Source organism: Sinocyclocheilus rhinocerous, unplaced genomic scaffold, assembly GCF_001515625.1.
Source record: "Sinocyclocheilus rhinocerous isolate Xijiao unplaced genomic scaffold, SAMN03320098_v1.1 scaffold186, whole genome shotgun sequence".
NCBI classification, from domain to species: domain Eukaryota; kingdom Metazoa; phylum Chordata; class Actinopteri; order Cypriniformes; family Cyprinidae; genus Sinocyclocheilus; species Sinocyclocheilus rhinocerous.
The window spans coordinates 150,665-161,985 of record NW_015662005.1 but is presented as its reverse complement, the minus strand read 5'-3'; the positions used below and the strand labels follow the sequence as shown (position 1 = coordinate 161,985).

General features: G+C 34.9%; 2 protein-coding genes across 4 annotated transcripts in view; both read left to right on the top strand.

Annotated features, from left to right (window-relative positions):
• Window positions 1-1,362: 1,362 nt before the first annotated feature.
• LOC107727297 (hexosaminidase D-like) lies at window positions 1,363-5,693 on the top strand. Of its 3 annotated transcripts, XM_016537127.1 has the most exons (13): window positions 1,606-1,617; window positions 1,691-1,754; window positions 1,826-1,941; window positions 2,041-2,128; window positions 2,234-2,398; window positions 2,542-2,725; window positions 3,498-3,578; window positions 3,661-3,859; window positions 4,099-4,181; window positions 4,312-4,384; window positions 4,510-4,620; window positions 4,717-4,806; window positions 5,251-5,693. In XM_016537127.1, the coding sequence occupies exons 1-13, from the start codon at window positions 1,613-1,615 to the stop codon at window positions 5,438-5,440; spliced, it is 1,449 nt and encodes a 482-aa protein (XP_016392613.1). In that variant the 5' UTR covers window positions 1,606-1,612; the 3' UTR covers window positions 5,441-5,693. The 3 variants fall into 3 exon arrangements, with proteins under 3 accessions (XP_016392612.1, XP_016392611.1, XP_016392613.1); XM_016537126.1 differs by having other exon boundaries at window positions 1,363-1,754; window positions 3,498-3,569; XM_016537125.1 differs by having other exon boundaries at window positions 1,363-1,754.
• Window positions 5,694-6,230: 537 nt separating this feature from the next.
• LOC107727321 (BTB/POZ domain-containing protein KCTD5-like) overlaps window positions 6,231-11,321 on the top strand; it is an 11,265-nt gene continuing 6,174 nt past the window's right edge. Inside the window, exons 1-6 of the mRNA XM_016537166.1 lie at window positions 6,231-6,263; window positions 6,394-6,906; window positions 8,142-8,250; window positions 8,967-9,058; window positions 9,700-9,795; window positions 10,087-10,212. Of these exons, the coding sequence (XP_016392652.1) occupies window positions 6,556-6,906; window positions 8,142-8,250; window positions 8,967-9,058; window positions 9,700-9,795; window positions 10,087-10,212 (774 nt within the window). The 5' untranslated portion in view covers window positions 6,231-6,263; window positions 6,394-6,555. The remainder of the gene's footprint in view (window positions 6,264-6,393; window positions 6,907-8,141; window positions 8,251-8,966; window positions 9,059-9,699; window positions 9,796-10,086; window positions 10,213-11,321) is intronic.

Genomic DNA, 11,321 nt, shown 5'->3' with positions numbered 1-11,321 from the left:
GGCATCAGGTGAGCAAGCTAGTGAAACGTTGCACGCGCAAAAGAGAAGGTCTGCACACATCCAAAAACGTATTTTAAATGCAAAATTGATTTTAGTGCGCTCTAAATACTTTTTTCTTTGCAAAACGAACATTTTCTCCACAAAACTCAGATCGCGCGCGTACAAAATGCACTTTTGTGCGCTCAAAATATGATCTTTCGTGCGCAGAATTGTGGCAGAGATCTAATCCTATATTGGTCCCACCTTCTGTTCAGAGGAAAGTACGCAGAGGTTTTTTTGCGTGGTTCTGCATGCACAGCACTTGGTCACACAACATTTGTACAAACGTCAATTAGTGCTGAATTTGATTTATTCTATTGTATTTTTTGTTTTAAGTATTTTATTTACATCAATATCCATTTTATATTTTTATTTATTATTATTTATATTATTTATATGAAAAATGTTTCTTTGTACTTATGTTTATTTCTTTTATATTATTTTTTAATGTGTGTGTGTGTGTGTGTGTGTGTATTGTATACAAAACAATCATACCAAATGAATAAATGAAATGTGCCCAGATCACAGGCAATTTAAATTGTAAATTGTAAAATTTAAAAACCATATAAACGAGGAAGACCCAATGATATTCCTTTGCTTTTTATTATTTTTTAGGGGTTCATTGGTCATCTAAAGACAGTACAGGAAAATACAATTAGAAAAAGGTAATAATAATAATTATAATAATAATAAATAATAATAATAGTTTATAAGTATTCTTGCATGTCTGTGAAATGTAAGTAGCCTCAAAGTTGTTCACAGTTCATGTATCACACCTTCCAGGATTAGAACCTACATATTTTAACCACTAACCTGTTACCAATAAATTTTGGATTAAAAATGTCAGTATCACCAATATTGTACATTGAAGCATTGTCCACTAGAGTGTGACATTTGTTAGGTTTACTCAGAATTCAAATTCTGTTGCTGGAGATTCCAGAATCTTAAGTAAATATGTTTTTACAATGTAAATACACATATTATAAAAGTACATTTCTCAGATACTTTAACATTTAACTTGTTTTGATTTTCGAATAATAATATAGCCTAATAAATTCTAATCATTATTCATTTCAATTCTTTTAAATATTACATTTACATTTCATTTTGATTAGAGTGATTAAAAAATAGTATTTTTAATAAATATACGCTTTTATTCTAAAATAACATCCCTGCAGAGAACCACTGTTCACAAATTCCGGTCCTGGGCGGACGTACAGGCGCTTGTAGTCCTACGTCTGCATTACTGTTGGTTTAAGAATGCACAAAAAAACTACAATGCCCGTCGTGCTTCTCAGAAGAACTTTACCGCGTTGGTGGGCGTGCGCGTGTCAGTGTACAGTAAAGGATTGTAAACAGAGGTTCTTTCTTATGCTTAGCTTCGTTGGGTTGAAATTACATATTTGAAAAGTACCAAGGCTGTACATATTTGAAAAGGAACAAGGCTGAATAAGAAATACATAAAAGGAGAACGTGTTCCAGTTATATTATCAGCACTTATTAAATGACAAAATACAAAAGATTAAACGATAATAAATTGTACATCCTTAGTTGTTAATCCCGTGATTTAAATATGAGGTATGAGTTAAAATATCTATAAAGACGCTATTAGCTTACCTGCTATACCTGCTATGGACCTGTCATTGCGCAGTTGCAAAAAGTTTGTGCATTTGGACCTGAAAGGGGCACCTCCTAGAATCGGCTACTTAATTGAGGTACAACTTCTTTTACTCTTATATAACTGTTTAAATAATATAAGGAATTAACCACGATTATGTTGCTACAGCTGATCCAGTTATTTGCTGATCTTGGTGCCAATGGCTTACTCATTGAATATGAGGATATGTTTCCCTATGAAGGAGAGCTGAAAGTTCTTCAATCTACGACTCAGCCTCCATACAGGTGAGTATATATTTTCAAAATATTATTATTAATAATAATTTTTTATGTTATTTTATTTTAAAAAAATTTGACTGATAAAAATACCCAATATCCAAACAGCCGTGAGGAGATTGTGTCTATCCAGGATGCTGCCAATAGTAGAGGGCTGGAGATCATTCCCCTGGTGCAGACGTTTGGACATTTGGAAGTAACTATGAAATGTATTTTTGTCATTTACATAGAGGAAGAAATATATATCCATTTGAATTATGCATATTAAAACTCTTTACTATTTTAAAATGTTCTCAATCAGTTTGTCCTGAAGCACGAGGTGTTTAGAGATCTGCGGGAGTTGGACTACTGTCTGGGCACCCTGAACCCACACCGTGATGGAGGAGATAGGCTAGTGCAAGACATGCTACAACAAATCATGAAGCTCCACCCTAAAAGTACCAGCCTGCACATCGGAGCCGATGAGGTACAGCCCAACCCTCTGTCAATAAAATGTCACCTTGTGGCTACAATATAATAATTCTTATAAGTGAACTGTTGTTAAAATTTAAGTTTAGGGTGCTAGTTTTATATTGGTCTGGTGATAATAACTTTTTTTTTTTTTAATAGGTGTACATGCTCGGTCTCGGAGATGAATCCAAACAGTGGTTAAGTGTTCCAGGTCGGAGTGTTCACCAGCTGTTCCTCAGTCATGTCATTAAGGTGGCAAAGGGCATTCAGGAGAGTTCGCCCAACCTTAAGTTGATCATGTGGGATGATATGCTCAGGTCCATGAGCCCTGAGACCATTAAAGGCGAGCATTTAACATATTTATCACCTATTTTGGAAAATGATCATGATTTTTTTGCATGTAAGAGGAAAGGATGTATTTATTAAATATTTTCATATGTATAAGTGCATGCTTAAAGGGATATTTCACCCAAAAACAAAAATTCTATGATCGTTTACTCACCCTCATATCATTCCAAAACAGTGAACCCCATTGACTGAACAAAAAACCCACTTTGTTCAAACGTTTTCATATATAATCTTTCAAACTAATTATCTTCTTTTGAATACATTAAATTAAGCTTTTGTATACAGTAGGGGGTTTTTGCAGGTGAGTTTGGAACTTAAAACAAAATTTAAGGGGTTGTTCACTGAGGACGCTATTTTTAAATGGTCAGTCTTTGACTCATGTGACACGTTTCAATGTTTTTCTGGTATCTGGAACGTGCTCTGCATTCAACTGTTCGGTTCCATTCCACAGAGCTGCATCTAGCTGCTTTTGAAGAGTGAATATAGTGACACTTCCCTTCAGTAGCTTTTTACATGCTTATGATACTATCACCTTCACTGGGCAAAAATATCTTACTTAACTGTTCCACATCCTCCACATTGACTCAACGTGAAATGAAATGAGTCAAATGAAAATCTTATATAAGAAATTACCAAATCAATCTAAAGTCTATGCCAAATGAATTATATTGCATTTTCCAATTCACGGCTATCACTGTTATACTGTATATACACTTTTTTGCATTATACTAACAATCATTTCTATCCAATGTATGATCTTATTCTAGAGAGTGGTCTTGTTGGATTAGTGCAACCAATGTTGTGGGATTACAGCCCAACTCTGGATGTGGATAACACTGGTAAGTTGGGTCAGTAGATTAAAAATGCACTTTTCAGTTTTGAGTTATTTGGTCTTGAAAATGCTTGATTATTTTACATTTACTTTTCCAGTCATGCTAATGGAACGATATACGTCTGCGGGTATGTCACAGCAGTGGGCCGCTAGCTCTTTTAAAGGCTCGACCACTGTGCACACCTGTGTGACCAGCACTCAGAGACATGTGGACAACCATTTGCAGTGGCTCAAAGTGGCATCCAGCCTGTCAGCTGACATTGAGCTACAGGGAATTGCACTAACTGGATGGCAAAGGTTAGATGACATCTGGACTATCACTAGAATCGCAGTTGTCTTACTAGAGATTGTTAAATGTGAGCCAAAATCATCACAATTAAAAGAACCAAAGACTTAAACTACTTCAGTCTGTGTGCATTGAATTTATTTAATACACGAGTTTCACAATTTGAGTTGAATTACTGAAATAAATGAACTTTTCCACGACATTCTAATTTATTGAGATGCACCTGTATGTTTCTTTTTTTCCTCTTAAGATATGACCACTTGTCCGTTTTGTGTGAGCTGATGCCTGTTGGTTTGCCCTCTTTGGCATCCTGTTTGCAAACTCTTGTGCACGGTCAGTCACTTTCATTTTCACTCCTTTACATTTCTTTTTTTTTTTTTGTACTAGAGAAGGGTGATACATTGATGGCAGTATATAAATATTAAGAATGCTAAACTCACTATTGCTGTTCACTGTGATTCAGGTGGCTTTACTGAAGAGGCTCAAAAGAAGGTGGTTAAGACACTTGGTACTGTGGATGTAGGAGACACTGAGAGGTATCGTACATTCATATTCATGCCCTGAAAGATAAAAAGCATGTGTGAGTGTAACACTAATAAACCTCAAGGGTTACTTTTAAATAGACTCATTTACAGAATATTCTTTGGCCTGTGTGTCCTAGATTGTCTTCCAGGACGTCTTGCTCCTTTGCTGGAGCAAAACTAGCTGAACTCATAGTGAAACTGACGTCTTTGCTGGAGTCTACAGAGCTGAGACATTTTCAGAACAATATGTGAGTTTAGGGCTACTAAGGTTTTACTTTTAAAAGATGGTTGTGCAGTTAATGCTAACTTTTCACCAAATATTTGTATTCATTCTTTCATAATAGGTTTGTGAGGGGCTGGTTCACACCCTACCACAAGCAAAAGAAGACAGTTAGCCCACTTATTGCACAACAGATTAAAACGCAAGCAAAAATGTAAGTCTCTTATTATGTATACGCTACCGTTCAAAAGTTTGTGGTTGCTCGGATTGTTTAATGTTTTTGAAAGAAGCATATTGTGCTCACCAGGTCTGTATTTATTTGATCAAATATGCAGTAAAAACAGTAATATTGTGAAATATTATTACTTTGATATAACTTATAATTTTAAATAACTTTTCAATTTTAATATATTTCAAAATGTAATTTATTTCTGTGATTCAAAGCTGAATTTTCAGCAGTCATTACTCAGCAGTCTTCAGTGTTACATGATCCGTTAGAAATCATTCTAATATGCTGATTTGCTAATTATAATCAATGTTGAAAACATTGTGCTGCTTAATATTTTTGTGATACACCATGTGTCTTATTCATGTGAATTTTTAACAAGGTTCTTATGATAGGATATATCCCTATTTTCCCTCTCATCTCCTCCAACAGGATTCTTGATGCCGTGGAGAGCCAGGTGCAAGAGGTGAGAGGAGAGATGTGTCTGCTGTACTTAGACTCTACAGTTCAGGAATGGGTGGTTCAACACGTCACCCCAGTGCTGGAGCCACTGCACAACCTACTGAGAGACACTGAAAATGTTTTAAATGAAATGGGACTTTGTACTGAATCCATATCTTAAAGTTGGTCAATGTTTCATTTGAAAACTTTCTTTGGTTGCATTCAAGCTAGACTGCACTTGCAGTGCAATATAAAACAGAATGAAACAACTTAGAAAGCTTGTGTTTGTGAATCACAGTTGTATTAACTTAAAACAAAGTGCAAAAATAATGTTGTGTTTTGTAATATGTAATGAAATATAACATTATTATAATATTGTTTCATTTAAAATGATTACCAACCAATATGTACATAAATTCAACAAAAATCTCCCATTCTGGCTTTCTGTGCTGAATAAATCTTAAAATGTTTCTTTCTTTTTCAGCAGGATTGTTGAATTAATCCATCCACGAATTCCAAAGTGTTTTTTAGTATTATTTATGCACTATTATAGTATTTACTCATATTTTTAATGTTTTAGTTTTTATTTTTATATTTTCAGTTTTCATTTTTTGTGTAGCCTACTTTTGTTCATACTTCTATATAGCTTTAATTAATTTTATTTATTTAACTTAATCTTATTCATTTCAGTTAGTCACACATTTCTCATTTTTATGTAACTTTAAGTTTAGGGGTTTTTGTTTATCTAATATTCATATTTTACTTCAGCTTCATTTCAGCTTTATTTCAGTTACCGACAATTATTTTAATTGTTTTCATTTTTAATAAAAGGAACACTTTTCACAACATTATGCCTGAAAAAAAAAATCCCAAAAATATTATTGTCCAGACTTTTATTTTGTCACATATGGATTTACATGACCGGGAAGTGATATGTTGAGTCTCACCCATAATATTTGTAGCTTACATGGGTCGTTTGTATAAACAAAACGGATCAGTATAGCGTTTTTTGGGAATTGTAAGTTATGTCGCCTCGCATGCGCGTTACTAACACACCGCAACGCTTTTCCCGTCGTTATCAGCGCGTATAAACGCGACCCGTTTAGCGTAACAGAACAAAACGGATCAGTATAGCGTTTTTTGGGAATTGTAAGTTATGTCGCCTCGCGTGCGCGTTACTAACACACCGCAACGCTTTTCCCGTCGTTATCAGCGCGTATAAACGCCGTGCGGAGCGCTAAATAAAGGCATTTAGTGTCTGATCGAAACGGAACTGACTGTTTGTGCTGCGAAAATATGGCAGAGTTGCACGTTGAGCCCAGCTCGACTGGCATCATCGAGCAGACTGAGCATTGTGAAATCAGAGGCTCAGTGAACGTGAGACTCCCCTCGCCTACACTGCTGATTCCGTCCCGGAGTGGCTTGTCCAGTCCAGGGGTCTCCTGCTCCAGAGCAGTATTTGGGTTCCCTATGAAGAGCAACCCCACTTCCCCATCATCAGAAGCCACAGAGAAGCCTGGTTCTCGGTGGGTTCGGCTGAATGTCGGGGGAACATATTTTGTTACAACGAAACAGACCCTGTGCAGGGATCCTAAATCGTTTCTGTATCGATTATGTCAGGAAGATCCAGATCTGGATTCGGATAAGGTAAGGCTCGGGTTACACCAGTAAAGCATGTCTTACTCCTTGAAATGAATCAGTCATCTGTCATTTTTCATGTGTGTAAAATATTAACATTAAAATGGATAAATTGTGGACATACCTGTGTAAGGATCGTCTGTATGTATTTGTAGTGCACCCATTAGGTCCAGTTTAATCCAGTATAAAGTAAATAAAATCCAGTGTAAAGGAATAGTTTATGCAACAGTTATTTTTATTTATTTATTTTTTGTTCATTGTTTACTCTCCCTGGAGTCTTTCTAAACCTGTGTGGCATTCTTTATTATGTGGAACACAAAAGGAAATATTCTGAAGAGTTTTGTTAACCAAACAATTTTGGTTGCCATTGCCTGCCATTGTATGGACAAAACACTGAGACATTTCTCAGAATATCTTCTTTTATGTTTTACAGAAGAAATCGAGTGGATGATTGAATGACAACAGAATTTTCATAGTTTTTTTTTTGTTTGTTTTTTTGAGTGCCTTCAAGATAGATGGGTTTCTGTAGCTGGTTTTTAGATGGTCTATTTTGTCATTATCTGCTGCAAGCTGGTCATTATCTGGTTAACCAGTTACCTTTAAATCCAATAACCACCTTGACCGGCTTTAGATGACCAACTGGTAGCTGATTTGTTGCTGTTTTTCTACCAGGTTGGACCAGCCATTGACATGTTCAGGAACCTGCTTGGCCACCTTCGCTTTTGATAAGTTGGTCGCTGTTCCAAGATAGTATATTAGCTTGCATCAACTGGATCTATACACTAGATTCCATGTTCCAAAACACAGTTGGCAACTAAAAAACTGTAGCAGGGTATACAAGTGTTATTTACAGTTCTGCAGAGGATTTCCTTTCCAAAGTGTCAATTCATGTAAAAATAGCAAACGCAGTTTGAAGTTCAAAAATCACCAGAGCATCTCATTAAAAAAAACTGTTGTTGCTGCACTAATTTACTAAAACCATTCAGTATGTACTTCTGGAGAATGAATGGACTCACAAACAGGGTTCTAGAAATTCTCACGCACTTGATAATCAGGCACCACTTTACCTGCTGCTTGAGTGACGTTAACATGACCTTAATAGAAACGGTGGTTTGTCAAGGGGGTTTCACAAATGATTCAACAATATAACTGCAGTGACCACAACAGTGATGGTGAAGTTAATTGAAAACTGAATTGCAATTGCAACAAGCAGTGTTCACACTGTCGGTTGTCTTTTCTCACAGGATGAGACAGGAGCATATTTGATTGACAGGGATCCCACATATTTCGGACCCATCTTGAACTACTTGAGGCATGGGAAGTTGATCATCAACAAGAACCTCGCTGAGGAGGGTGAGATGATCTGGGCATGCTGCCCTCAAAAACTTCATAATGGAACAGTAATGGCCTAGTTTCATTTAGAAACATAATTTTTGTGTGTGTGTGTGTGGAAACTGGAAAGGGACCTCAGTGTACTCGCGCAAGATAATTTCCTGCAGGACGGGTGGGATATTGAAAGGCTTACAGTCTGTGTCTAAAAAAAAAAATTATTATTATTTTTTTTTCCAAATTGTGACGATGGCAGTTATTGCGTGATGTTTTTTGTTTTTTTTATCAGTTTGGTCTTATAGTTGTGTATAATTTCTAATCATCCTCTTTTATTGGCATGGGTGTAGCTTTAAAAGGATAGTTCTGACATCTTTTACTCACCTCGTGTTCCAAAGCTTTTCTTTGTTCTGTTATACACAAAATAAGATATTTTGGAAAATGTCAGTGTTTTTCTGTCCATACAGAGAATGTCAGTGGAATCCAATGTTGTTTTGGACCCCAGTGATTTTATTGTATGGACAAAGACAGTTGAAAAGTTCTTCAAAATATCTTCTTTTGTGTATCGCAGCAGAAAAAAAGCCATACAGGTTGGAACAACATGAGGGGTGAGTAAATGATAACAGAATTTTAATTTAGGTGTGAACTATGCTTTTAAGACTATATAATTTTCCAGATATTTATTTCTGATTATAAAGCAGTAACCACATGATAGATTTTCACTGATTCTCTGGCCACTGCAGGTGTTCTAGAGGAAGCAGAGTTTTACAACATTGCGTCACTTGTGAGGCTGGTGAAGGAGAGAATACGAGACAATGAAAACAGAACATCTCAGGTATGTGGGAAAACAACAGCCAGAGGAACAGAATACTTTTTGTACTTATATATACTTTTTTGGAACACAGCTCTGCAATTAATTTGCTAGAAGTACTGGGATTACTCAAAAGGGAGTATTTCATTGTCTACCTTCAAGCAGTCTGTGTCTGAAAGTTCATCCGAATCAGAGAGTTCCTCATTCGAGAACTATTTGGGAACAGTGAACCTTCTTCTTTTCAGCTGCCCAACCTTCAGTGTAGACAAGCACAGACTTATAGACATGATTTGAGAATTTACTTCAAAGAAGAGTTAAAAAATCTGTTATTTTCTCACCCTCATGTCCTTTCAAACCTGTATGACTTTATTTCTTCTGTAGAGTGCAAATTATGTTTTGAAGAATGTTCACGCTGCTCTTTTGCATACACCAGAAGTGTATGCTTGCATTATATATAAAAAAAAAAGTACATTCTCATCAATATCTATATTGGCTACACTGAAGAAATAAAGTCATACAAGTTTGAAAGGACATTAGGGCGAGTAAATTAAGTTTTTTTGGGGCGAACTATCCCATTAAAGGATGTTTCCAAAACCTGTGCACCTTCATACAATGATTTATTATTCTGTTTTAGCCCCTAATTCAGAATATTATTGTTTTTACAGGGCCCTGTGAAGCATGTGTATCGTGTATTACAATGTCAAGAGGAGGAGCTCACTCAGATGGTTTCCACCATGTCAGACGGATGGAAGTTTGAACAGGTAGGTTTTGTTTCTCTTCACATCCCCATCATATGTGGTGCTCTTGACCAGTATAGGTGCAGATCCTTTGTCTGGAGTATTGTTGCATCTTTCAAATCAGACATACAGAAGGTCTCTGGATGTTCCTCATTGTTTTAAACTATGTAGATCGTATAGACCGTAGATGCTTCACATGATGTTTTTGAGAAACCGAATATGTCTGCACCTTTCTTTGGGACTTACGTAAGCCAGTGCTTTTGTTGCTTATCTGTTTACTATGGTACAAACTTGACTCAACTTGTCTATCTCTAGCTCATAAGTATCGGCTCCTCCTATAACTATGGCAACGAGGACCAAGCCGAATTCCTGTGCGTCGTTTCCCGGGAGCTCAACAACTCCACTAATGGAATTGTTATCGAGCCCACCGAGAAGGCTAAGGTAAGATGAACACTTTTTCATATTACCTTATTTAGTATAATTTCTTTGAAAACTTTGAAAACAAAATATGTGACCCTGGACCACAAAACCAGTCATAAGGGAAAATTTTTTTAAATTGAGATTTATACTTCATCTGAAAGCTGAATAAAGCTTTCCATTGTTGTATGGTTTGTTAGGATAAGACAATATTTGGTCGAGATACAACTATTTGAAAATCTGGAATCTGAGGGAGCAAAAAAAATCTAAATATTGAGAAAATCGCCTTTAAAGTTGTCCAAATTAAGTTTTTAGCAATGCATATTACTAATCAAAAATTACGTTTTAATATATTTACAGTAGGAAATTTACAAAATATCTTCACTGAACATGATCTTTACTTAATATCCTAATGACTTTTGGCATAAAAGAAAAATCAATAATTTTGACCCATACAATGTATTTTTGGCTATTGCTACAAATATACCCCAGCGACTTAAGACTGGTTTTGTGGTCCAGGGTCACATATAATACTTACTACTACTAATTATTCTAATTATCATTATTTTATAGCCATATTGATATACAGTCACAAAATTTTGGCCAAAATGTGCAGCCCTACAAACAAGCACAGCAAATCTAAAAAGTTTTTTTTTAATCACATTTAAATAGCATTTTAAAAATGTTATCAGAAAAATCGCGATTGGATTTACCCCAAATCTTTAACAATTTTTTTTATTATTATTATCATTATTTTTATTATTATTAATTGTTATTATTTTTATTATTTTGTTACAAAAACATATCAAAGAACTGTTTAAACAGAATAAGGTACGATATAATAATAATATAATAATATTTTATAGCCATAATAATATATAATCACAACCTGATTTTTTAAAAATAGCATTTTAAATTAGATTTTTCTTAAAAATGTAAATTAAAAAATTTAAGTTTTCCCCCAAATTGTGCAACCCTAATAATAATAATAATAATAATAATAATAGTAAATAGAATAGTAATAATAATAACACTATAAAAATTATATAAACTAAAATAATATATTATTATTATTACATTTTATTACACAATGTTTACATTAAATCATTAAATAAGGTAACATATGATAATAA